Source organism: Rhinoderma darwinii, chromosome 5 (assembly GCF_050947455.1).
Source record: "Rhinoderma darwinii isolate aRhiDar2 chromosome 5, aRhiDar2.hap1, whole genome shotgun sequence".
Classification (NCBI taxonomy): domain Eukaryota; kingdom Metazoa; phylum Chordata; class Amphibia; order Anura; family Rhinodermatidae; genus Rhinoderma; species Rhinoderma darwinii.
In genome coordinates this window covers 177260268-177287893 of record NC_134691.1, presented here as the reverse complement: position 1 = coordinate 177287893, position 27626 = coordinate 177260268, and the positions used below count along the sequence as shown (strand labels likewise).

The following is a 27626-nucleotide window of genomic DNA, read 5'->3' as shown; positions in this document are numbered from 1 at the left end:
AGCGACCGTGGCATCTAAGGTGTTTGACAGAGGGAGCACCTTCTGTTACCCAGTGGCACACCCGCGTCGCAATCGCGGGGTGCCAATAGGTTTCCATGGCAGCCGGGGGGCTAATAAAGGCCCCAGGTCTGCCATCAGTAACTGCCTATTAGGCATGGCCCAAAAGATTGTCTGTCAGTTTCACACTGACAGGCAATAATTCTTTGGTGTACTAAGTATGCCAAAGAACTATATCTGCGATCAGAAGATGGCATTGTAAAGTCTCCTAGTGGGACTGAACAAAAAATGCAAATAAAGTTTATGAAAAAAAAGATTACAGTAAAACTAAAATAAAACCACTTTTTTTCATTAAAAATAAAAAAATACACATATATGGTATTGCCATGATCGTAAGGACTCGAACAATGAAGTTAACACATTAATTAAACCACTGGGTGCAAGGCGTACAAAAAAAATGCAAAAAAAACTTAGTTTTTTTTGGGGGGGGGAGTGGAAAAAAAAGAAATTTGTCAAATAAAAGTTAATCAAGAAGTCCCATGTACATCAAAATAGTATCGATGAAATCTACACCTTGTCCCCCCAAAAAACAAGTCCACATATGTCTACATCAATGTAAAAATAAAAAGTTACGGTTCTTGAAATGCGGTGATGTTAAAACAAATAATTTTTTTAAAAGGCTTTTTAGTGTGCAAACGTAGGAAAACAAATAAACTATACATATTTAATATCACCACAATCGTACAGACCCATAGAATAAAGTTAACATATTACTTACACTGCATAGTGAACGATGTAAATTTAAAACGTGATACACTATGCTGGAAAAGCTGTTTATTTCTATTCCCTTCCAAAAGTGAATAAAAGTTAATCAATATACTATGTTCATCAAAAAATTGTGCAATTCAAAACAATTTAGCTCACAAACAAATAAGCCATTATACGGCTATGCCGACGGAAAAGATAAAAATAAAAATAGTGCTTGGTCATTAACAGCCAAAAAGGCCTGGTCATTAAGGGTTTAAGCTTTTTTTGAGGCATATTTTCAAAGCATTTTTTAAAGTGTCAATGGTAAACCAACTTGTAAAATGCTTCATGATGTTACATGATACTTCTTTTTTAGGCCAGGACCACACACTGAGTTTTGATGCAATTTCTGGTTTTATTTTTTGAGCCAAACACAGGAGTGGACACCAAAGAATGGAGATGCATCAGTCTTTTCTATACACCTTTTTTTCCCTTTAGATCCACTTCTGGCTTTCGTTAAAAAAAACTGCACAAAAAGACTGCATCAAAACTCTGTGTGTGATTTTCCCCTTATGAAGCTATTTTTACGAGGCATTTTTAGCAGTATAAAAATACATTTTATATGAACTACACAGTGGTTTTCCCATTGAAATCAATGGGAAGCTGTTTGCAGGCATATTTGTAGTGTATCTTGGAAAGTAATATGAGCGTTTTACGCTTCAAAATATGTCTTGTAAACAAGGCCTTAGAAAGAAGCTGAAGACCCATGCTGATGCTTATAGGTTTGAAGTTGATTAACCCCTTAAGGACACGGTCAATTTTGGCCTTGAGGATATAACAATTTTTTTATATTTCCCTCTTTTAATCCCGACGCTCATAACTCTTTTATTTTTTGTACGACGTAGTTGTATGAGACTTTGTTTTTTGCGGGACGAGTTGTACTTTATGTAGGTACCATTTTTTGGTACAAATACATTATCATTTAATTTCTATAAATTTTTATGGTGGCGAAAATGCAGAAAAAAAGCAGTTCCGCTGCAGTTTTAATATTTTTTTTGTTACACTATACACAGATCATCGTAAATAATGTTATACATTTTTTGTACAGGTTGTTACGGTCGTGGCGATACCAAATATTTCTGTATTATTTCATGTTTTTGCACATATATTTAAAAAAGTTTATTTATTATAAAAAATTGTGTTTCAGTGTATTTTTTTTACTTTCTATTTATTTATCATAATTTTTTTTTACATTCATGTAACTTTTTTTTTCAATCCCATAAAGGGATTTAACATTTTGATTTTAATTTTTTAACTGCAATGTACTGGCATAGATCTATATGCTATTACATTAGCCTGTGTACTGATTGTACACAGGCAGTTGTTAGGGCATACCTCAGTATGCCCTAACTACACAAAATATGCGGAAACTTTTATTTTATGGTATATAATCCATTTCATTCCTGCATGAACCTCATCCCTGCTGTAGCTGCATTTCAAAAAGCTGAAACTTTTATTTTATGGTACTCTGCTTTCCTGTCTTGCTATATAGTCTAATGTTATCTCTAAGTTTTGTCAAAGTGTTTGATCGTGGTTACGTTTTATGATCATCCAGACCAGCTAGTTTGTTTGTTTATCTCTGCATAGCTTTTCACCTCATGTGTCTAGTTGATTTGATTAATAGCTGAACGGGCTTAATTAGGCCTAGTTCTGAGCATCTACTCCCCTATAAATTTAGATGTAGCATATGGGTAAGGCACTCATGCAGGGGGGCACGAAGGCAGAAGTCATCTCTGTCTAAGTGTCATACTGTCAAAGTGTCCTGGCAGTTATACATGGCAGTTGCACAGGGTCAGTGACAGGTAAGCTGCATTAGCAAAACAAACAAACTATCACACGCTCTAATTATTAGATTTCAAACTCTATCTGTTTACAAACAAACATGTTTGCTATCGCTCTCATCATTATAGCTGCTCTTGGTTTATAATCCTATCGCCCATTTAAGCCTTGCCAAAAAACAGTCCACATCAGTCCCTCTCTCCTTGCCTCGCCCATGTACAGCTCCCATTCACTATTCACTTTCATCAGTCAACTTAACCCATCTCATCCCACTGCCCAACATACAAAACGCTTTTATAAATCACAGAACCATCTGCTGTCTCTCTCCATTCTCCTGCTACTAGCTGCAGGGGACATCTCTCCTAACCCTGGTCCTCCCTTTTCTTCTGCCAAGCTCTACCACTTACCTGTCACACATAGAAACCCTGCAAATCTTCTTGCCATTCCTTGTATGTCTTCTCCTGTCTCTTTGAACTGTGCTTTCTGGAACTCTCGGTCCGTGGGCAACAAACTCACCTTTATTCATGACTTATTCCTTTCTAACTCTCTCAATCTTCTGGCTCTTACAGAAACATGGCTACACCTGTCTGACACTGCTTCCCCTGCTGCTCTATCTTATGGTGGTCTCCAGTTCTCTCATGCCCCCAGACCTGAGAACAGGCAGGGTGGAGGAGTAGGTATACTTCTTTCTCCACACTGCACTTTTCAGGTCATTCCCCCGGTCCCCTCACTCACATTTCCCTCTTTTGAAGTCCACACCCTCAGACTCTTTCACCCTTTTTCCCTCCGAGTGACAGTTGTCTACCGCCCCCCGAGCTCACCCTGCCAATTCCTGGATCATTTTGCTGCCTGGCTTCCACAATTTCTATCCTCTGAAACACCCACTCATCATGGGTGACTTCAACATCCCCATTGATAACCCAATCTCCTCATCTGCCTCCCAGTTTCTATCTCTAACCTCGTCCCTAGGTTTGTCACAACTTACTAACTCTCCTACACATGAAGACGGGCATTCGCTTGACCTGGTCTTCTTCCGGCTCTGCTCAGTTTCTGACTTTATTAACTCTCCTCTCCCGCTTTCTGACCACAATCTTCTCTCCTTTACTATCAAATATTCTCTGCCTCCTCAGGTCATCCCTACGTATCAGATATACAGAAATCTACATGCCATTAACACTGTGAAACTCATAGACAGTCTACAGTCCTCATTGTCCCCTATCTATTCCCTCTCCTGTCCCAATCTGGCTGCCAAATTTTACAATAACACTCTCAAAAATGCATTGGATGAAGCAGCCCCCCTACACTCCGAACCACTTGACAAAGACGACGACAACCCTGGCACACGGCTCAATCCCGCTTTCTTCAGCGGTGCTTGAGATGTGCCGAACGACTGTGGAGAAAATCGCATTTGGATGCAGATTTCCTCCATTACAAATTTATGCTCAAAACTTACAACTCTGCCCATCACCGAGCCAAACAAGTCTATTTCACTTCTCTCATCTCCACACTATCTAATAATCCAAAACGCCTCTTTGATACTTTTCACTCCCTCCTTAGTCCTAAAGTGCAGACGCCGATCACAGATCTCTGTGCTGAAGACCTGGCCAATTATTTTAAAGTTAAAATTGACAACATCCGGCATGATATCTCCCAGTCCCCTAGTAACATCGATCCCCTTCCCTCCCGCACTCCCTCTTCTTCACTCTCAGCATTTGACCCAATAACTGAAGAAGTCTCGAGGCTCCTCTCTTCTTCTCGTCCTACTACCTGCCCTAGTGATCCTGTCCCCTCACACCTCCTCCAGTCCCTCTCTCCAGCTGTCACTAGTCACCTGACTAAAATATTTAACCTCTCTCTTTCCTCTGGTATCTTTCCCTCCGCTTTTAAACATGCCATTATAAACCCATTACTGAAAAAACCAACTCTTCTAATCTGCCCTTCATCTACAAACTCCTGGAACGCTTGGTCTACTCTCGCCTTATCCGCTATCTCTCTGCTAACTCCATTCTTGACCCCTTACAATCTGGTTTCCGCACTCTACACTCCACAGAAACTGCCCTTACTAAAGTCTCAAATGATCTCTTGGCGGCTAAATCGGACGGTAAATCCTCTCTCCTGATTCTTTTAGATCGCTCTGCAGCCTTTGACATTGTAGACCACAAACTCCTACTTAGCATGCTCCACTCTATTGGCCTCAAGGACGCGGCTCTATCTTGGTTTTCCTCCTATCTTTCTGACCGCTCATTCAGTGTGTCATTTGCTGGTTCCACTTCTTCTCCTCTTCCCCTTGCTATCGGGGTTCCTCAGGGATCAGTCCTAGGTCCGCTGCTCTTTTCTCTCTACACAGCTCCTATTGGACAAACCATCAGCAGATTTGGCTTCCAGTACCATCTCTACGCTGATGACACCCAATTATATACCTCTTCCCATGACATCACCCCTGCTCTAATACAAAACACCAGTGATTGTCTGTCCGCTGTCTCTAACATCATGTCCTCTCTCTATCTGAAACTGAATCTTTCTAAAACTGAGCTCCTTGTGTTCCCACCATCTACTAACCTCCCTAAACCTGATGTCTCCATCTCTATGTGTGGCACTACCATCACTCCTAAGCAGCACGCCCACTGTCTCAGGGTTATTTTTGACTAAGATCTTTCCTTTACTCCTCACATACAATCACTTTCACGCTCCTGTCATTTTCACCTCAAAAACATCTCCAGAATCCGCTCTTTTCTTACGGAGGAAACCGCCAAAACTCTCATTGTTGCTCTGATTCACTCTCGTCTTGACTACTGTAACGCATTACTAGTCGGTCTTCCCCTCACTAAACTCTCCCCTCTCCAATCTATCCTCAGTGCAGCAGCCAGGCTCATCTTTATGACCACCTGCTACACCAACGCCTCTAATCTGTGCCAGTCACTGCACTGGTTGCCCATCCCCTTCTGAATAAAATTCAAACTTATTACTCTCACCCACAAAGCTCTCCACAGTGCTGCACCTCCTTACATCTCCACCCTACTCGGGCTCTACGTTCTGCCAACGACCTTAGATTAAAATCCTCCATAATCCGAACCTCCCACTCCCGTCTCCAAGATTTCTTTCGTGCTGCACCCGTCCTCTGGAATGCGCTACCCCAGACAATCCGATTAATTCCCAATATCCACAGTTTTAAACGTGCCCTGAAAACACATCTATTTAGACAGGGCTATAAAATTCCCTAATCTGACTCCTTTCCATGGCCCTCCTTTTAGATTAGTCATCAGAATAAGATTACCTCACACTCCTTCTCTTCATGTCCGTCATACACGGATACTGGCTGGTGACCGGCTCATGCAGCTTTATGTTACCACTGCATGTGTATAAAAATGGCCGGACCGTTGTACAGAACAAACACTGTTACACTTTGTGTGTCCCTTATGTCCTCATAGATTGTAAGCTCTTGCGAGCAGGGTCCTCACTCCCCAGGTTTGAATTGTAAATGAACTTTGTCACTATGTAATGTCTGATATTGTTTGTTTCATGTCTCCTCTAAATTGTAAAGTGCTGCGTAATATGTTGGCGCTATATAAATAAATATTATTATTATTATTTTTATTATGTTCAGACAGCACTGGGGTCCTTCAATGGACCCTGGGCTGTCTGGCCATACGAGTTATGGGCTTTCATCGCGTCACAGTTATTTTCAGTGACGCAATCAAAGTGCAGTACCCTCTCCTTGAACGCCGCGATCAGCTTTCATCGCGGCATTCAAAGGGTTAACGGCGGAGAGAAGATGTTTCTCTTCTCTCCACTTTCAGAGTGGGGCAATGGCTGTGTATTACAGCCGTTGTCCCGCTCTCGATCGTGCGCACAGACGGCTGTCACACAGGACGAGAATGATCGTCCTAATGCGCCAAGTACCCGCTGCTCAGGACGAGCATTCTCGTCCTGTGTCGGCAACCAGTTAACCTCTTAAGTACTAAGCCTATTTTGGTGTTAACACCTGCAACAATCTGTTTGTTTTTGTGTCACCACATTCTGAGAGCCATTACTTTTTTTTTTTTTTTTTTTATCGACAAAGCCGTGTGAGGCCTTTTTTTTGCGGAATAAGTTTTATTTTTCAATAGCACATGTAATTAACTTTTATTAACTCTTTCTGTGGGGAATGGAAAAAAATAGGAATTTTGCCATTGTTTTTTGCTTTTTAAATTAACACTGTTAATCGCTCTTCATAGGTAACCTGTTTTTTTTATTCTATGGGTCCATGCAATTATGTAAAACCAAATTTTTTTAGATTTTTTTTCAATGTTTTACTACTCTTGCACAATAAAAACACTTTTTTTTCAAATATTTTTATTATTATGTAGCTAGGTTTGATTTTTGCAGAACATATGTAGTTTGGTACCATTTTGGTTATAAAATGTAAAAAACTGCTTGTTAACCCCTTCCCTCTTTAGCCACTTTTGACCTTCCTGACAGAGCTTCATTTTTCAAATCTGACATGTTTCACTTTATGTGGAAATAACTTCGGAATGCTTTAACCTATCCAAGCGATTCTTAGACTGTTTTCTCGTGACACAATGTACTTTATGTTACTGTCAAAATTTGCTCAATTTGTTCAGTATTTAAATGTGAAAAACACCAAAATTTTGAGAAAAATTGCAAAAATTAGCATTTTTCTAAATTTAAATGTATCTTCTTGTAAGACAGGCAGTTATACCACTCAAAATAGTCGCTAATTAACATCCCCCACATGTCTACATTAGATTGAAACCGTTTTTTGAACATCCTTTTATTTTTTTAAGACGTTTCAAGGCTTTGAACTTTAGCAGCAATTTCTAACATTTTCAAGAAAATTTCAAAAGGCTATTTTTACAGGGGCCAGTTAAGTTGTGAAGTGGCTTTGAGGGCCTTATATATTAGAAACCTCCAAAAAGTCACCCTATTTTAAAAACTTCACCCCTCAATGTATTCAAAACAGCATTTAGAAAGTTTCTTAACCCTTTAGACGTTTCACAGGAATTAAGCCAAAGTAGAGGTGAAATTTACCAATTTAATTTTTTGTGAAAATTTAGGTTTAGATAATTTATTCTCATTTCCACAAGGACTAAAGGAGAAAAAACACAGCAAATTTGTAAAGCAATTTCTTCCGAGTAAAACAATGCACCATATATGGTAATAAACAGCTGTTTGGACACACGGCAGGGCTTATAAGGGAAAGAGAGCCATTTGGCTTTTGGAGCTCAAATTTAGCAGGAATGGTTTGCGGAGGCCATGTCGCATTTGCAAAGCACCTGAGGGACCAAAACAGTGAAAAATCCCAAAAAGTGACTCCATTTAGGAAACTACACCCCTTGAGGAATTCATCTATGGGTGTAGTGATCATTTTGACCCCACAGGTGTTTCATATAATTTATTAGAATTGGGCAGTGAAAATAAAAAGTATTTTTTCTTCAATAAGACGTAGCTTTAGCTCAAATTTTTTCATTTTCTCAACAAATAAAGGAAAAAAAGAACCCCAACATTTGTAAAGCAACTTCTCTGGCGTATGGCAATACCCCATATGTGGTCATAAACTGCTGTTTGGGCACATGGCAAGGATCAGAAGAGAAGGAGCGGCATTTGGCTTTTGGAGAACAGATTTTGCTGGATTGGTGTCTTGACACCATGTCGCTTTTGCAAAGCCCCTAAGGTGCCAGTACAGTGGAAACTACCCAAAAGGGACTCCATTTGTGATACTATACCCCTTGAGGAATTAATCTTGATGGATTGGTTTCTGGTCGCTATGTAGCATTTGCAACGCCCCTGTGGGAACAAAACAGTGGAAACCCCTCAAAAGTGACCCCATTTTGGAAACTACACCCCTCAAGGTATTCACCTAGGGGTGTAGTGAGCATGTTAACTCCGCAGGTGTTTTGCATAAATTAGTGTGCACTCGATATAGCAGAGTGAAAATGGGATTTTTCAATAGATATGCCAATATGTGGTGCCCAGCTTGCTCCACCATAACAAGACCTCTTTCTTATAATTATGCTGTGTTTCCCGGTTATAGAATCACCCTACATGGGGCCCTTACCTTTTGCCTGGACATTTGACAGGGCTCAGGAGTGAGAAAGTACCATGCGAAATTGAGGCCTAATTTGGCGAATTACACAGAATTGGTTCACAATTTCAGAGGCTCAGATGGGAAATAATAAAATAAACCCCCCAGAAGTGACCCCATTTTAGAAACTACACCCCTCAAGGCATTTATTAAGGGGTGTAGTGAGCATTTTCACCCAACAGGTCTTTTCCATAAATGAATGTGCTGCGGATGGTGCAAAGTAAAAATATTTTTTTCCCCAGATATGCCAATTCAGTATGTCGTGCCCAGTTTATGCCACTGTAGACACACACCCCAAAAATTGTTAAAGGGGTTCTCCCGGGTATGGCGGTGTCATATATGTGGAAGTAAACTGCTGTTTGGGCACACTGCAGGGTTCAGAGGGGAGGGAGCGCCATTTGGCTTTTGAAGCATAGATTTTGCTTGGTAGTAGTTTTGTTTGAGTATTGCTGGTGTTTCCGTTTATAATGTGGGGGCATATGTAAGCTGGGCAGAGTACATCAGGGGCATAGCCAGGTGGTATAATAATGGGGTAAACAATAAAAAAATCCTTAGATGTGTGTTATGCTGTGAAGAATCCTTTCTGCACAGGCCGGTGTCGCACTGATATATGGCGTCCTTTCTTATCCCCTTTTTGGTCCACACTCCGCACATTTGCAGTTTGGGGAATTTTGCTAGGAAGTGTTGTCCTGGTATAATACGGGCGCCCTTGCTTCTAGCAGATATGTTTGGGCCCTCCCCTTACTGGTTCCTTAATTTTAGGGCCCCGATAAATCGCCTCTTGAAACAGACAAAATGTTCCCCTCTGATCTGCACAACTGCATATTTTTTTATTTCCTGACTTATGGAAGCCTTAAAGTGTAGCTAAACGTTCCACAAACTTCTGACATGTCATAGTGACATGTCAGAAGTTTGTATTGGTGGGGGTCCGAGCACTGAGACCCCCACCAATCGCTAGAATGAAGCAGCTGAAGCATTCGTGTGAGCGCTCAGCTGCTTCGTGTCTGTTCGGCTATTTCAGGAAATAAATGTTTCGGTATACGGACTCAATAGAAAGCCTATGAGCCCGTACACCGATACATTTATTTCCAGAAGAAGCTGAACAGAAACTAAGCAGCTGAGCGCTCACACGAACGCTTCAGCTGTTTCGTTCTAGTGATTGGTGGGGGTCTCCGTGCTCGGACCCCCACCAATACAAACTTCTGACATGTCACTATGACATGTCAGAAGTTTGTCAAACATTTAGCTACTCTTTAACTAATTTTATTTTTTCATAGACGTAGTGGTATAAGGGCTGTTTAGGACGTGCTGTATTTATTATTGGTACCATTTTGGGGTACATGCGACTTTTTGATCACTTTTTATCCTATTTTTTGAGAGGCAAGGTGACCAAAAAAACAGCAATTCTTGCATAGTTTTTTTAGGGTTTTCTTATACAGCGTTCACCATGCGTTATAAATTACATGTTAACTTTATTCTGCGGGTCAGTACGATTCCGGCAACACTTAATTTATAGCAGTTTTACAACTTTTTGCACAATAAAATTACTTTTGTAAAAATATTTTTTTTTCTGTCGCCATGTTGTGAGAACCATAACTTTTTAATTTTTTCATCGACGGAGCTGTATGAGTGCTTGATTATTACACCGTTCACCGCGTGGAATAAATAATATAATATTTTTATAGTTCAGGCCGTTACGGTCGCGGCGAAACCAAATATGTATGGTTTATTTATTTTTTTCAATAATAAAGGACTTGATAAGGTTAAAAGGGCGATTGTGTTTTATTTTATCACTTAAAACTTTTATTATACTTTTACAACTTTTTTTTCACTTTTTTTATACTTTACTTTAGTCCCACTAGGGGACTTGAAGGTCCAACTGTCAGATTCTTTTTCTAATACAGTGCACTACCTAAGTAGTGCAATGTATTAGATCTGTCAGTCATTCACTAACGGCAAGCCGATCAGGCTTCGCCTCCGGGAGGGGCCTAATCGGCTTCTGTAATGGCAAATAGGAGGCCATTGTTAGGTATCCTGTTGTCATTATAACAGTCGGCAGTCGTGCGATTGCAGGGCACAGCTGGCGATCCGATAGCAACCACAAAGATGCAGCGATCGCATCCGATCTCTGCATCTGAGGGGTTAATGGCAGGGATCGGAGCTAGCTCCGGTTTCTGCCATTATAGGTGGATGTCAGGTGTAACATACAGCTGATATCCACCGCTGATGACGCCGACTCATCTCCTGAGCTGGCGCCATCTTGCCGGCGGCTACGGAAGCTGTTCAGGCCCCGCCTCCGGACGGGAGCTGGAAGTTTTCTGTGTTAGGCACATCGGGAGGCCAGTATTAAGCCTCCGGTTGCCATTGCAGCCACCGACACCCCGGCGATTTCATTGCTGGGGTGTCGATGAGCTGCAAACACCATAAATGCAGCGATCGCTTTTTATGGCTGCATATAAGTGGTTAATGGCGCGGATCGAAGCTAACTTCGGTCCTCGCCGTTACAGCAGGATGTCAGCTGTATGATGCAGCTGACATCTGGGGATGATGGCACCGACTCAGCTTCTGAGCCGGTACCATGCATTTGTCATAAGTATACAACATTTTGTGGGAAGCACTGGCTTTCTATGATGTATACTTACGACAAATGTCGGGAAGGGGTTAAGTACAATGGTCCAGCCATCTTTTATACATATGGGGTAGTACACATAAAGCTGCATGAGTCAATCACCAGTCAGTATTTGTCTTTGACAGACATGAAGTGCATTAGGGTGCAAGGAGTGAGCGGCATACTGTTGAAAGAGGGGGTCAAGTACTCATGACTAATGTAAAAGGGTGTCCAGGGAATGGAGTTAGATTAGGGAATGTTATAGGCCTGTCTAAATAGATGTGTTTTCAGAGCACGTTTAAAACGGTGCATGTTGGGAATTAATCTGATTGTCTGGAGTAGCGCATTCCAGAGGACTGGTGCAGTACGAGAAAATCTTGGAGACGGTAATGGGAGGTTCGGATTATGATGGATGTTAATCTAAGGCCATTGGCAGAACAAAGAGCTTGAGTAGTTTAGTAGACAGGAATGAGGGAGGAGATGTAAGCAGGTACAGCACTGTGAAGAGCTTTGTGGGTGAGAGTAATAACTTTTAATTTAATTCTAAAGTGAATGGGGAACCAGTGAAGCGACTGGCACAGGTTAGAGGCATTGGTGTAGCGATTGGTCAGAAAGATGAGCCTGGCTGCTGAATTAGGGATAGATAGGAGAGGGGAGAGTTTAGTGAGTGGAAGATCTTTTAGTAATGAGTTACATTAGTCAAGAAGAGAGTGAATCAGAGCAACAATGAGAGTTTTGGCTGTTTCCACAGTAAGAAAAGGGCGGCTTCTGGATATTTTTTTTAGGTGAAATTGACAGGAACACATAGGTGATTGAGTGTGAGAAGTAAAGGAAAGATCTTAGTCAAAAATAACCCCAAGATAGCGGGTGTGCTGCCTGGGAGTTATGGTAGTGACACACACTGACATGGAGACATCAGGTTTAGGTAGGTTAGTAGATGGTGGGAACACAAGGAACTCCGTTTTAGAAAGATTTAGTTTCAGATAAAGAGAGGACATGATGTTAGAGACAGTGGATAGACAATCATTGGTGTTTTGGATTAGAGCAGAGGTGATGTCATGGGAAGAGGCATATAATTCGGTGTCATCAGCGTAGAGATTGTACTGGAAGCCAAATCTCCTGATGGTTTGTTCAATACGGTCTGTGTAGAGAGAAAAGAGTAGCGGACCTAGGACTGATTCCTGAGGAACCCCAGTAGCAAGGGGAAGAGGAGAAGAAGTAGAACCAGCAAATGACCCACTGAACGAGCGTTCAGAGAGATAGGAAGAAAAACAAGAGAGAGCAGTGTCTTTAAGGCCAATAGAGTGGAGCATGCTAAGTAGGAGTTGGTGGTCTACAGTGTCAATGCCTGCAGAGATCCAGAAGAATCAGTAGAGGGTATATGCCGCCGTTAGATTTAGCCACCAAGAGATCGCTTGGGCAGTTTCTGTGGAGTGTAGAGTGCAGAAACCTGATTGTAAGGGGTCAAGAATTGAATTAGCAGAGAGATAGCGGATAAGACGAGAGTAGACCAATCGTTTCAGAAGTTTGGAGATGAAGGGGAGATTAGAGACAGGTCGGTAGTTAGCAGCGCTGTATGGGTCAAGGGTTGTTTTTTTCAGTAATGGGTTTATAACGCCATTTTTGAAAAAGGAGGGAAAGATTTAAGAAGAAGGAGAGAGGTTAAATATTTTAGTCAGGTGACCAGTAACAGCTGGGGAGAGCGAGACTGGACAAGGTTTGAGGGAATAGGATCACTATGGCAGGTAGGAAGGTGAAAAGAAGAGAGAAACTTAGAGACTTCTTCTGTTATTGGGTCAAATGCTGAAAGTGAAGAAGAGAGAGTGCGGGAGGGAAGGGGATTGATGTTACTAGGGGACCGAGAATTAATATCATGCTGGATGTTGTCAATTTTAACTTTAAAATAAGTGGCCAGGTCTTCATCACTGAGATCTGTGATCTGTGTCTGCACTTTAGGACTAAGGAGGGAATGAAAAGTATCAAAGAGGCGTTTTGTATTATTGGATAGTGTGGAGATGAGAGAGGTGAAATAGACTTTGTTGGCTCGGTGAAGGGCAGTGTTGTAAGTTCTCAGCATAAATTTGTAATGGAGGAAGTCTGATGACAAATGCGATTTTCTCCATAGACATTCGGCACATCTCGAGCACCGCTGAAGAAAGCGGGATTGAGGTGTGTGCCAGGGTTGTGGACGTCTTTGCCGGGTGGTTCGGAGTGTAAGTGGGGCTGCTTCATCCAAAGCATTTTTCAGAGTGTTATTGTAATGTTTGGCAGCCAGATTGGGACAGGAAAGGGAAGAGATAGGGGACAATGTGGACTGTAGACTTTCTATGAGTTGCTGAGTGTTAATGGCATATAGATTTCTGTATATCTGATAGGTAGGCATGTTCTTAGGTGGCAGGGAATTTGTAATAGTAAAGGAGAGAAGGTTGTGATCAGAGAGCGGGAGAGGAGAGTTATTAAAGTCAGAAACTGAGCAGAGGTGGAAGAAGACCAGGTCAAGTGAATGCCCGTCTTCATGTGTAGGACTCCTTAAAACTGCGGCAAAACTATATATATATTTTTGGTTTCTTTTATACTTTTACAAAATAAAACTGCTTTTCAGTGTGTATTCACAAGGTGTGGTTTTGCCGCATTGAAAATGGCAGTGAAAAACTACGCTTTTACAGCAATTTGCCGCGGTTCTGCAGTTACAACAATATTCCGCTGTTAATCGCAGTAGAAAAACGCTGCAAAATCACACCGTGTGAATACACCCTAATATCTTTTTCTTTTTTACCGTGCGTTTTTTTTAGAAACTTTATTTTACTTTCTGTAATTTTTCTTTTAGCTTTACTAGGGGACCTCACAAAGTGATACTCTGATGACTTATAAAACTTATATATTTTAAGCGTGTCCTAGAAACATATCATTTTAAGGATAGCCTATCACATTTTATAAAATGACTCCTGGCCATGTCTTATCATTAGTCCTCAATTCTTGACGGCTTCAATCAACAGCAGTGGCGTAACTACAGGGACAGCGGCATGAGGGGGCCCCCCCATGCCCGGAGGCTCCGCTAGCAGCCGCTATGGTTGCTACAGCGGTAGCGACGCCACACTCAATGGCGCAGATGCTATTGAACTCTATGACTATGCCGTAGGCTACTGTACTGACAGTGGCGTAGCAATTGCGACCAGGACCTTAAGCCTGGGGGGCACACAAGGCCCTCTAGCCACACAGCGCTGACAGCGCTGGTCCCGCTTCCTGAATCCTTACTCCTCTTGCTTGATTTTTTATTTAATTAGTTGTTACTCTGTAATGTCTGATTTTATCTGCACATGTACACTCTGAATTGTAAAGAGCTGCAGAATATGTGGCGCTATATAATATATTATTAGGACATGTATAATATGAAGTGGTATTGGCTCTTTAAGGCAAATCTACTAAACAATAAGCTGCTTATCCCTAGTAATTATGCAATGTTGAAATAAAAATATTGCATTAAATCTGTTATGCATTGAAGGAATATTTTTAACGGTAAATATATTATTAATCATTATATTATGTGATTGAATTAGAACAATAAATGTCACCACAGACCAGATGTTGTCAGCATAATTACCAAATGTGCAACCTAAGTTTTGACCATATGGTAATTCCACTATAAAACTAAAAGCCCCTTACTAAATACATTCAATGTCCTTAACTGATTCAATACTCACCAAGTAAAATGACAACACAAAGCAGAATTGCGATTAAGGCTCCAGTGCTAAGTCCAGCGGATGATAGAAAAGCTTCAGCATGGCAAGTTCGTACTCGTCCATCTTTTTCACAGGCACAAACTCTAATGGTGAGGGTGTTGGTGCTACTTAAAGATGGGCTTCCACCATCGGCAATAACAATGGGAAGGTAGTAAATATCTTGAGATGTTCTACTAAACTTTCTCCGCCTTGTTAATATACTGGCTGTATTATCTAATAATGAAATAATAATGTTATTTACACTTGACCGATGGAACCATGTTTTTTTTTTACTATACAAAGCAAAAAGATAAGAGCAGAAGGTACTATTGTAATATATAAAATTCTCAAAAATGCAATAAATAAATGCCTTTTAAAACTTGCCTCCACTTACAACTATAATGTAATAGGGTGTGACTAATATAAGCATCTTTAGAATACACTCCATCAGAGGACTGCACTTGCTGGACACCCCGCTGCATGGATGTAATAATGGCTATGTTTCCTCCTTGAGAATTACAACAAGTTTGGGGTCTGTCTTTTGGGCACATGTACCTACTTGAAAGCCTCTGCTCCTCAGCTTCTAGAAGAAACTGTTGCTTTCCATGGCTATGGAAGTCTAGGAGACAGAGCATGTCTCCTGTAAGTTTGTAGCCATGCAGCGGGCAAGTCTAACACATTACTATAGAAAGGAGTCAGTCTTCTAATTAAATAAATAATAATGAGGCTTATTTTAGTACATAGGTTTCTTAACATATTCAAATTAGTTTAAACTGGACGTACGCTTAAAAAAAGAAGTTACAAATAAAATAAAAGCTACCAACATTACTATCGAGGTATTGTTAGAGCTCTAGTTAAAAAAAAAAAGAATGGTAATCTCTACTTTTACTCGAGTAATATACAAGCATATCATAAGTAATATAAATGATAGTCTAAATTAATTACCTTCATTGTTTCTTAGAGTAAAGTTTGAATTTTGTGCTCGACTCTCTTGCAGAGAAAAATAAAATTTTTGACCATTGGCCGTGTCATCTTTATCTATGGCTGTGATAGTATGAATAACCTAGTAAAAAGAGAAATGTATGTTAATTCATTCATCTATCTACCACAGCAATTAGCAAACAGTAAGGGTATCTGCACACACACTAATTACGTCCGTAATTGACGGACGTATTTCGGCCGCAAGTCCCGGACCGAACACAGTGCAGGGAGCCGGGCTCCTAGTATCATACTTATGTACGATGCTAGGAGTCCCTGCCTCTCCGTGGAACTACTGTCCCGTACTGAAAACATGATTACAGTACGGGACAGTTGTCCTGCAGAGAGGCAGGGACTCCTAGCAGCGTACATAACTATGATGCTAGGAGCCCGGCTCCCTGCACTGTGTTCGGTCCGGGACTTGCGGCCGAAATACGTCCGTCAATTACGGACGTAATTAGTGTGTGTGCACATACCCTAAAAGTTTCTTAAAAAATTAAAGGAATATTTTGACCTAATGCTCAATGCAATTTTAATTATGAGCACCGTAGAGGCATCTGTTGGCACATCATGTTATATATCTCTGAAGTCTTTTCATTTTACATTTTCTAACAGCTTGTACATATCATTGTGAAAGAGAGGCACAGTAATGTAAGCTAGAGTACTGAGAGAAGTATGAATAACAGAAATCACCCACAGAGCTCTGAACTTGTAGCTCAACAAGCATGTATAGCAGAGAAAGCTAGTCTTGAGAATAAAATAAATTATTTGACAACATAGTCCAAGTATACCAAATTTGAAGATATGAGCAGCACTGTGGTTCCACGCCTGGTAAGGCCGGTGCTATGCTTAAAACCTAGGAGTGATCTCTCCTTGTATAATGCATGTAAAAGAAGAGAAAGGGCAAAGCAGCACTCAAAAAAAATTGGGTTTGTTCATCCAACATCCACTACAACCTTTCACCTTCTCAATGAAGGCATTTTCAAGCAATGTGTGTTTCAACATACATGAGTATATTTATGGGGCAAAGCCCAGACAATCAGTTACAAATCAAAACATAATAATAAAACAATATTCAGTTATATAAACATCATAAAATATATAGTGACCAGTGAGACAAATTTCAATGGTGTAAATACGAGTTATAGCATGATGCAAATAAAAAAATAATCGATGCCGCATGAATAAGGCTGGATTCACACGAGTGTGCGCAAAAACCACTTACCAGCTCCATGTGGCAGCAGCATATGATGCGCGGCTGCGTGCTTTTCGCGCAGCCGCCATCATTATGACACTCCATTTGGATGTTTGTAAACAGAAAAGCACGTGGTGCTTTTCTGTTTACATTCATCCTTTTGACAGCTGTTGCGCGAATCACGCGCATCCCACGGAAGTGCTTCCATGCGGCATGCGTGGTTTTCACGCACCCATTGACTTCAATGGGTGCGTGATTCGCGCAATACGCCGAAAGAACGGACATGTCGTGACTTTTTTTCAGCGGACTCACGCTGAGTAAAAATCACGCACATGTCCGCACGGCCCCATAGACTAATATAGGTCCGTGCGACGCGCGTGAAAATCACGTGCGTTGCACGGACGTAATTCCCATTCATCTGAATAAAGCCTAACATATACAATTCAGTGTTTACTATTAATTGAACATACAAAGTGCAATTTATTAAAAACAAAAACAGCTGGCACTCACCGAGCTACAAAGAAGAAACATGATAATAGGACTCATATGTAAACATGTTGCTAACTATCGGCGTTCTGAACATCAAACAGCGCATGCTCACAGGTAACTCATCGATTGGGTCAAAGTGAACATGTGATTAATCGTCACCAAGGCAACATGAAACAACCGAGCCAAAGGATATCTCGCTAGAGTTATCTATGTAAATACCTCCAGCCGCGAATGTGCGTCACCCATTTGTGAACGCACTAGCGCCATCTTCAAAGAGGGAATGGCAGTATGTTGGTAAGTAAATGTAGATTTCATCGATCTATTGCGGAGGCTCCTTGTATATTCGTACTAAACGTATATATTGCCCCCTATATTGCCCCCTATATATACTCATGTATGTTGAAACACACATTGCTTGAAAATGCCTTCGCCCTGTCTTGTCTTTTACGTCCAAGTATAACATATGCAGGCACACAGACACATGTTCAAAAATAATTTCTTCTATGACAATATCCTTTATCCTTATGTTTATGACAATAATATGAATTGCTGTTCAACAATTAATTTTATATTTTTTTAAATTAAAACACATAGTTTGTAACCACTTTTTCTAGGACAGGTTATTTATTATTAAAAGTACATTTCTGTTTTACTGAATGTTTGCAAAATATCATAATGGGATAAAAGCAGCAAATCTAATCCAACTTAGACCAGCTTGTTCCATCTTGATTAAAACAATTCTTGTTAATCATGATTTTGAGTATTTTATAAATCATGAACATGATTAAGTTATAATTAGAAACCGATTTCTGTTTTACTGAATGTGTGATTGATTGATAAAGCCCATGGAAAGGCCATTCAGATCCAGCATTATCATTCACAAAGAGATGATCGGCAGACCCTTTTATTCTGGTATCATCCAACCTTTTTACACTGTACTTATCTGAGGACACCATTCCTGAGGATGCATGAATTGACTTTGATTGGCTCTGGCATGATGACACCTCCTCTATGGAGTATTAATGTTTTCACTGTTCTGTTAAAAAAAAACTTTTAACATGTTCTAATATGCTTCATGTATTTGTATCCTGGTTTTAATTTATCCAACAGGGAAATGCTTAAAGAGTTACTATCATTTTACTTTTTTTCATGAATTAATGCTAAAAGCAAATATAAGAAAGTTTTTAATGTATGTTACTACAGAAAAATGCTTCCTTCTCCACTTATCAGACTCCTCTTCCCCTCTCCCCTGCCTCCTGTACTTACTAACTCTGAATTCACTCATTCAGAATTTACTGGTAAACTCCATCTTCAGTGATGCAGAGATGAAATGGATAATCAGCTCAGTGAGGGATCAGGTCACAGCTGCTGCCCAAAGAAGTCTATGGAGAGAGGGGAGAGGAGGAGGGAGCAGCTGTAGAGTGAGAGAGAGTGAGTGAGAGAGAGAGAGAGAGAGAGAGAGGGACAGACACACAGAGATGCTGCTTCTACTGCCTCACCCCAGGGCTGGATTCACAGCTACACTGCTTAGTAATGCTGTATCATGTCCTCCATGCTGTTGATTCTTCTGAAGTTGTGCTACAGAGAGATAGGAGAACAGCATCTTCTCTTTTCTCTGTGTGCTGTGCATGGGAGACATCATAGCAGCTAGTTTTCTCCCCTCTGGAGTGGAGCACAGGAAAAACTGCCAATTAGAGTTGAACCCTCCAGAAGGGAAAACTGGTGATAAATTATATAATATAAGTCATATAATGGTCAGATATAGAGTTATGGTGTTATGTCCAAATAGTCAGTCCACCCATATCTCCATGATATAATGTGAAAATAAAAAAGAAGTTGTAAATATCCAAGCTTTTTGCATAGTCAGGTTAAAGGCTCATGCACATGGCCGTACTTAGGTGTTTTTTATGAATCCGTAATAGGGTTTCCATAGAGGAGCCTTCTACCATAACTCCTTATGCCTCGGATTTCCTACGGAGGCATACAGAGTTTTTTCTGTCAGATTAGTACAGCAAAAAAACTGTGGAATTGGTATTCTCCTCTAAAATCATCACTTCTAGGGGAGATTATCTGTGCATGCACAGAGTCTGATGAAGTCTGCTGGGCAGTGAGCAGAGGTGGTACGGCTTTCAACTAAAGTAGCTGTACAGGCTCTTTTCATTCCATAGAAACTCTGTGTCATTGCGCATGAGCCCATATTCTCATATATTTGCGAACTGGACTTTTTATAGGCTATGTAAACCTTTGAAAGTGATTTTTTTTTAAATAAAAATGTTAGTCAGTGTGTTTGATGCAACTTTCAAATGAGTTTTTATTAAAAATTATTTTTACTTTTTGAGATACAGCTGTATTCTGTATACGGAGCAGCTGTGTCTTTAGTTAAGACCTTAATCTGTCAGTCCCACATACCTGACGGGTTCATTGTCAACGGGTCCTGCGTGCCTCTGATACGCAGGATTCACCGATAATCGATCACATCTAAGTTATGAACTTAGATGTGATAAAAAGCAGGTGGATCCTGCGTGTCAGAGACACACAGGATCCTCTTTCACTGAACCCGTCAGGTCCACGGTACCGGATTCAGTGTAAGATACAGCTGCAATGTATACAGAATACAGAACAGCTGTATCTAAAAAAGTAAAAATATTTTTTTTAATAAAACAAATTTGAAAGTTGTACCAAACACACTGATAGACATTTTTATTTTTATTAAAAAAACAAACACTTTCAAAGGTTTACATAGCTTTTAAACCATTTGTTACACTTTGAAACCATAAATGTACACCTTGAAGCACTCAATTCTACTGCTCAGTCAGTTTGTACTCTTTAACATGCTGCCATGTCCCAACATGTCAACATGGGATTTGCTGCTGCTAATAATGTAGATGTGGCCTGAGGATAGCACAGTGCTTAGTGTTCTAACTATAAATTGTCACAGCTTTCAGATGTAGCTATAATGGTTGTACAAATGTGCTGAACAGCAGACACAATGTATTTCTGCTTACGAATACATATTCAAATGACAAAGAACATATTGAATCTATTTCTCGTTAGGTTAAACAACTACCGTACAAGTGTCACTTTCATCCAATATTCCCTACGGAATGTCTATTCCTTCTGTTCCATCAGCCGGAACGTACACTTATTTCTAACACCTTGTACATTTTTAAATATAATAATCACCTCATCTGTTCTGAACTATGTTTTCTTACACTGACTGCAGGATAGATTTAACCGAGTCCTAGAAATAATTATAACTCATTATACAGTGAAAAAAACAATAGCTCATCACCGGCAGCTTTTTATTTCGGAATGTGCTTTATTTATTTATCTGTAGTTGGATAGATTATAAATACCAGGGCTAGCCAACAGACTTCCTTTTGGGAGTCCCAATAATCCCCAGTCCCAGCTGCTGTTCAAGATCCTAGGTCATGGGTGTATAGATGCATGCATCACAGCAGACATCGGAGTAGCTATATGGAATATAGATGTAGCAGTTGCACCCAGGCCCTGGTGCATGAGAGGGCCCAAAGACCCTAGTATTATAAACGACACATGATAGGTAGAGAACAGTGCAGATATTTTACATTGTGACCCAGAAGCTTCAAGTTATACCTCTGACAGCAGATATAGGCCCCAGCCCTACCCCTCAAAAAACCAATCCTTGTAAAAAAATCTTATCTCCCCATGGTCCTGCGCTGCGCTCTACTTTGCTAATATTATAGCTCCCAATCAGCAACCTCTTGATTGTATCAATCTCTTCCTATTTCAATCTGTTTAGTCGGACCCCCTGCATGTCGCACTCCCATTATAAATTATAGGAGCACGATCCGCAAAATAAAAAAATAGGACGTCCTATTTTTTGTGGGTAATTTCTACGGCCCGGACACTTACGAGAAGGTGTCCGTGGACCATAGAAATAAATGGATCAGTATTTGAAATGATGAATTATGGATCTTTAATTGCGGATCAAAATTACGGTCGTGTGCATGGAGCCTCAGAGACTAAGCTATTCGGCTCAAGTGATCAATGATTCTCTTTTTTCAGGACAGAAGTATTTTTGACTGTCTCATTGAATTCTGAACACTTGCTTGTCATGGGGTTATAGAATCATGAGCAGCAGGAAAAATCCCTCTGAACCACATGTGGCTTCTAAACCACACTGTTGCCCCCGAACCACATTATGGAGGACACCCCTTTTACTTTAATAATAATTACATTTACAGTTACTGGATTTAGCCAAAAAAAAAACTACAGTGAAGTGTAGTAATGCTTTTTACTTCTTTAATCAGACATAAAATAAATGTAAAAATACTGAATAAAATAAATTAATCAAATATTAACTTTCTGTTTCAGTTTATGGATTTTGCAAACTTGTGCAACCTAGTTTTCTACATGTGCAGTCCATTTCTACTCTATTTCTTTTTGCTATTTACACATTATTATGGGACATAAAATCACTAAACTATGATACAAAAACATGGAATTATATTTCAGCTGCATACATAAATTTTATCTGCAAACATGCATTGAATGTATCTCTGTAGAGCTATATTGTGTTTTTAATGTGCAAACCCCTGGTTTACAAGCACAAATAAATGCTGTGTTGCCGGTGGGGTGTAAGGTAGCTGAAAAGTGTAAAATTTTATATAGTCACTAAATCTCTACTTTTTTACAATTTGTAAGCGTTGATTTTGCAGGTCTCTATCTGCAAACTATTTGCCACCAATGAAACATTAAAATATTAAGACAAATGTAAACTGTGGAATTGTGTTAGGCCCCCTGAGAATTTTTTTTGAGCGTGCTGCTCTTTGCTGATATAGATGTCATGGACCTAACATCACTTATTGTTTTGCAAATATATAATTGCTTATAATAGTTACAACCAAAAAATGTTGTATTGTTCTGTGTCAAGAATTTATATTGCGCTGTTACACTTGAGTCTGTGTTCAAGATACGTTTTTTAATTTTAAAAAGCATAAATAATCCAACAGTGCAGTCTGTCTTCAAACAGGAAGTTTGTTTCCACCGGCTACCATTCGTTTACCCATATGTTGCTGTCACTTTGTTATTACTAATGCGGCCTTGGTGCTAAAGAGCTTGAAAGGGTTGGATACAGTTTTAGCAGACCTCAGAGTATCATACACAACTTTTCAGGGCAATCGGGCCACTTTGATTCACAACAAATTTATTCGGACCTAATCAAATCTGACGGCCGGTTTGACTGTATCAGACCCAAAACTAATTTTGGGAAATTCTCCCTGCTCTATAGATATTCTTTCTTTTTTTTGTTTCTTATTTTATAATATTTATTTTCCATTTTCCAAAACAACCTACAAGATGTGCAATAAAACTCAGCTCGTTAAACACTTAGAGCAACTTTGCGTTCAATCCAGAGGTTCAATTATACATTTCAAAAACATCAAGTAAATATTAATTACAAACATATTCAAGAAAAGTAATAATGAAGAGGGAGGGTAAGGGAAGGGAGGGGAGATAGGTTCATATGTCAAGTATTATTGCAGAGTATCTTCAAAATGTCTGTGTTGATTCTATAGATATTCTTAAGAGGGGTATGTACTCCTTTGCAACCATTTTTTTTTTTTTTGCACCATGTATCCAAAATAAAAAATAAAGCAATTTTGGAAATAATCCTGATTATAAATATTCAAACTTTGTGTCCACAGTTACTATGCAGACCTACAGTGCTGTACAAAATGACTTTCTCCTCAACCAATGTATTTTATGTTGGCTAATTTGTCACATTTAAATGTTTCAGATCATGCAAATAATTTTAACATAAGATAAAGACAACACGAGTAAACACAAAATGCAGATTTTCTATAGTGATTTTATTTATGGAGAGTAAAGATGTATTCATATTATGGAGTCCCGGCCAGATTATTGCAAGTTTACTGGTCAGGGGCTCCTGCCTTGGGGAAGCCCTTGACGTCACTGTCCATATACAGTGACATTAGGGGCTTTGTAATGCTAGAATCCAGGACCAGAGCGTCGGCAATGCCCTGGCCGGGGATGCCGCTCCTAAAGGGAGCCCCCGACGTCACTGTCCACAGGGTGGGGTGTGTGTGGCTATCTACAGGGTGTGGTGTGTCTGGCGCTATCTAAAGGGGGTTGTGTGGCGCTATCGACAGTGGGGTGTGACGCTATCTACATGGGGGTGGCACTATCTACAGAGAATGTGTAGCACTATCTGCAAGGAAACTGTCATCATTTGGGCACTGTGGCACTATGTTGGCCCTATCTACAGTAGGCACTGTGGCACTATCTACAGGGGTTTTGTGGAACTATCTACATGGGCACAGTGGAGCTTTCAGGGGGTTGAGACCAAAAAACCCTGACAAATGAAACCTCATGGCAAACGAATGACAAACGTTCAGACTGCCTGGAAAAAAGTGACATTTTAGAGACACCCTGATGTAAAATGGCCATGAAAAACTGACAGTTGGTCCGCTTTAACAGCCGTTTAGTAATTTGAATATAGCCTTAAAGTTTTTGCATTGGGGCCGAGGAGCTTCTAGTAATGCTTCTGACTACAAGTAAACTCTAGTCTAGTCCTGTAGTCATATTCCCTTTTTTATCAGTCTCCTACTTGTTGTTAACCAGTCAAATGTTTGTTAGCAAGAAGTAGGGGACTGTTTGAAGAGCGTATGAGTGCAAGATCAGACTATACAGGTTTTGTTTGCAGTCTTTAACCTCGGAGACAGATAGGCTTGTATAGGAGCTATAGACAAAAAAGAAATGGTAGCATATATTTTATCATGATTATTTGCAAAGTTGCTTATTTTTTTAATTTGACATGAATTGAAGTAATAAGCAAACAGTAGGAGAGGGAAATTCCTTATAGCAACAAGATATTGCTGACACAGATGGAATGTGTAACCAAGGGAAGACATGCTAAATGAGCAAAGACTTCATTGCAAAGGGGCGCACTATCATATTCATGTTTGTTTTTTAATAGTTATGTGTCATTCTTGTCTTTTGGGGGACATGCGGGCCTACATTACTAAATATAAGACAGTCTTCCTTGTAAAGACACTGCCTCTCCTATTGACTCAGTACCACTACCAATACAAAATAGGAAGTGGCTATCTCTGCATACGAAGGGGGGCGTTGTCATGAAAGATGTGTTGTTTTGACTTCCTGACATGGATTACAGAGATAAACACATATGTATGCTATCAGTTAAAGCCCAGTATACCAAAAGGAAGACAATTACCAAACCCTATATTCCTAGGACAGACTAGAGCAATATGTAACCAGTAAACATGGATGAGGGACGGGGACTCATACTGGTGGAGGTGGTGATATAAAAGAATGAAGGAAATATTCTGTGACACAGAAGTACAGGAGAACTTGTAAGGTGCTATTTTTCCAAATAATACTGCCATAAATTGGACAAATAATGTCACAATACAGATGGCTTAAAAAATAATGCAGCCTACAATACGTATAGTATATAAGATCCCTATACTCACATATAGTACATAATTAAACAGTCACACGGTATATAACTAAATAGTACAAAATGAATACCCCTATACAGTCATATGGTATTGCAGGGGGGCACTCTGATGCCTGTGTCCATACCAAGGCATTGACTAAGGCTAAGTTCACATTTGCATTGTATAATACATTACTCTGATCCGTTTTTGATCAGAATAAGGATGAAATCATATCAGTTAAAAATCTCGTTGAAATCAAAATAACGGATGCATATAATTACAATCCGTTTGTATCTGTTTTACATTGACCCGAATGATAAAAATAACCCATTCGTTAGACATCCGGTTTTTTTGAACGGAGTAAAAGTCCTGTACACTGCACTTTTATAAAAAAAAAAAAAAGGATCATTAACATAATGGACGCAAATGGATGTTAATGGATGCAATTAAAAATCCCATGATTTCAATGGGATTTTTAACTGATCCGTTTTAACCCCAAGGGTATGTTCACACGCTTAACAAAAAACAGCTGTAAAATACGGAGCTGTTTTCAAGGGAAAAGAGCCTCTGATTCTCAGCAATTTTTTATGCATCAAGCATCTTTTGATGCATTTTTTACAGCCGTTTTTGGAGCTGTTTTTCTATTGACACAATGAAAAACGGCTCCAAAAACTGCTCAAGAGGTGACATGCACTTCTTTTTTAGGGTATATTCACACGTAAACTCCCTGAAAAATGGCTGAAAATATGGGGGCTGAATGCCTCATAACATCTGCCTATTGATTTCAATGGGAAAAACGGCGTACCGTTCCCATGGGGCATTATTTACGCGCCTGTTTTTAAAAACGCCTTGTAACAAAACGCCCCATAAAAAATAAGTGCATTTCAGTTATTGAGATGTTTTTGTAGCCAATTTTCATTGGGTCAATAGGAAAAAAGGCTCCAAAAGCGGCCGGAAAAAACGCATCAAAAAACGCTTGATTCTTAAAAAACGACTGAAAATAAGAGGCTGTCTTCCCTTGAAAACAGCTACATATTTTACAGCCGGTTTTTGTTAAGTGTGTAAACATAGCCTTACAGGACGTTTTTTTACGCACCATTTTTTAAAACAGTTGCGTAAAAAAACGCCACGTGGAAATGAAATGCCGTTTTTCCCAATGAAATCAATAGGCAGGTTTGGAGGCGTTCAGTGCTCATATTATCAGCTGTTTTTTTGGGCGTTTACGGCCCGAAAAATGGCTGAAAATAAGCCGTGTGAACATTCCCTCATTCTGATCTAAAAACGGATCAGAGTAACGGATTATACAATGCAAGTGTGAACTTAGCCTAAACGCTATGATTACAGGGTTTACCACTCATGACTGAATACATTTGTAGCTTGAACGATCAATATTCTGACCAAAAGAGCTGATTTTCATGTGTCAGGACTGGTTGTTTTTAGTACTATACACCTAAAAATGGTCGGTAACAATTAATTGAATCATTTAAAAGAGTGTTTTATATTCATCCCTCTATATAATATTTTATAGTTTAAAAGAAATCTAAATACACATTACAATAAAACATTTGTTTTATCCCCAGTCAATAAAAATGTTTTATGTTTCATAGTGAATGTCTATACATTCTGGAATTAAATTGTAGCCTGGACCTACAGTGATAAATAAAGCCAATGGCCTTAACATTTACATGTAATCATAATTCTTGTCATTCGTCACCAAGATGTCATACTATAAGCGTTCCATTAGTTGTGCTAATTGCCTAACATGCTGTATGTTGCTGATTTACATATAAAATGCTGTCAACAGAGATAAAACTGTATGTCTGACAAAAAATTTCAACTATTAGAAAGCAATTTACACAAGGCAAGAGATATGTGTTATGGCTAAATGCAAACATTTAATGCAGTAGGAAATTTCCACCTGTACATAAAATCTGATTGCGTTTGTAGCATTGCATACTATTAGTAATAGAAAGTAACACTTATATGAAAAAAGAAGAGAATTTAGATATTTTATAAGAGGTAGCGATGGAGGCAGCCAAGTTTGTATGAGCTGATATATATTTTTTTATCTCTTTTGAATTTTCCCACCTGCTGGACTATTGCTTTCTTTACACTTGTAATTTTCTACATGCATCTAATTTATTTTCTTTCATTGTAACATTTAACAGTATTTTTGGGGATTTCTGCAACCTAATTTTACCAAGGGTTTTGGTAGAATCAAATATTCTGCATTTTAAATTTTTTTATTTATTTTTTCAGTATCTTCTATTCAATGTTTAACACACATACAATACATGTAACAATGTCAGCACTGCATGTCATAGTCAAAACAACATACCAGCAGCTCAAATTAACATTAGTTATCCATCAGGTATTCATTTATGTTACCGTTGATATTATAGTTTAATAGATTCTTCAAAAAAGCATTGGTTGAAGCTGAAATTTTTCTACTATATATACTTAATGTTTTGTAGCAAATCGGCACCCCTGCGATGCGATCACATGGGTG

At 39.5% G+C, this 27626-nt stretch overlaps 1 protein-coding gene across 1 annotated transcript in view; it reads right to left on the bottom strand.

Annotated features, from left to right (window-relative positions):
* CDH18 (cadherin 18) overlaps positions 1-27626 on the bottom strand; it is a 523245-nt gene that overhangs the window by 2581 nt on the left and 493038 nt on the right. The window contains exons 10-11 of the mRNA XM_075826752.1: positions 15938-16055; positions 14975-15226 (exon numbers count right to left, since the gene is read on the bottom strand). Of these exons, the coding sequence (XP_075682867.1) occupies positions 14975-15226; positions 15938-16055 (370 nt within the window). The remainder of the gene's footprint in view (positions 1-14974; positions 15227-15937; positions 16056-27626) is intronic.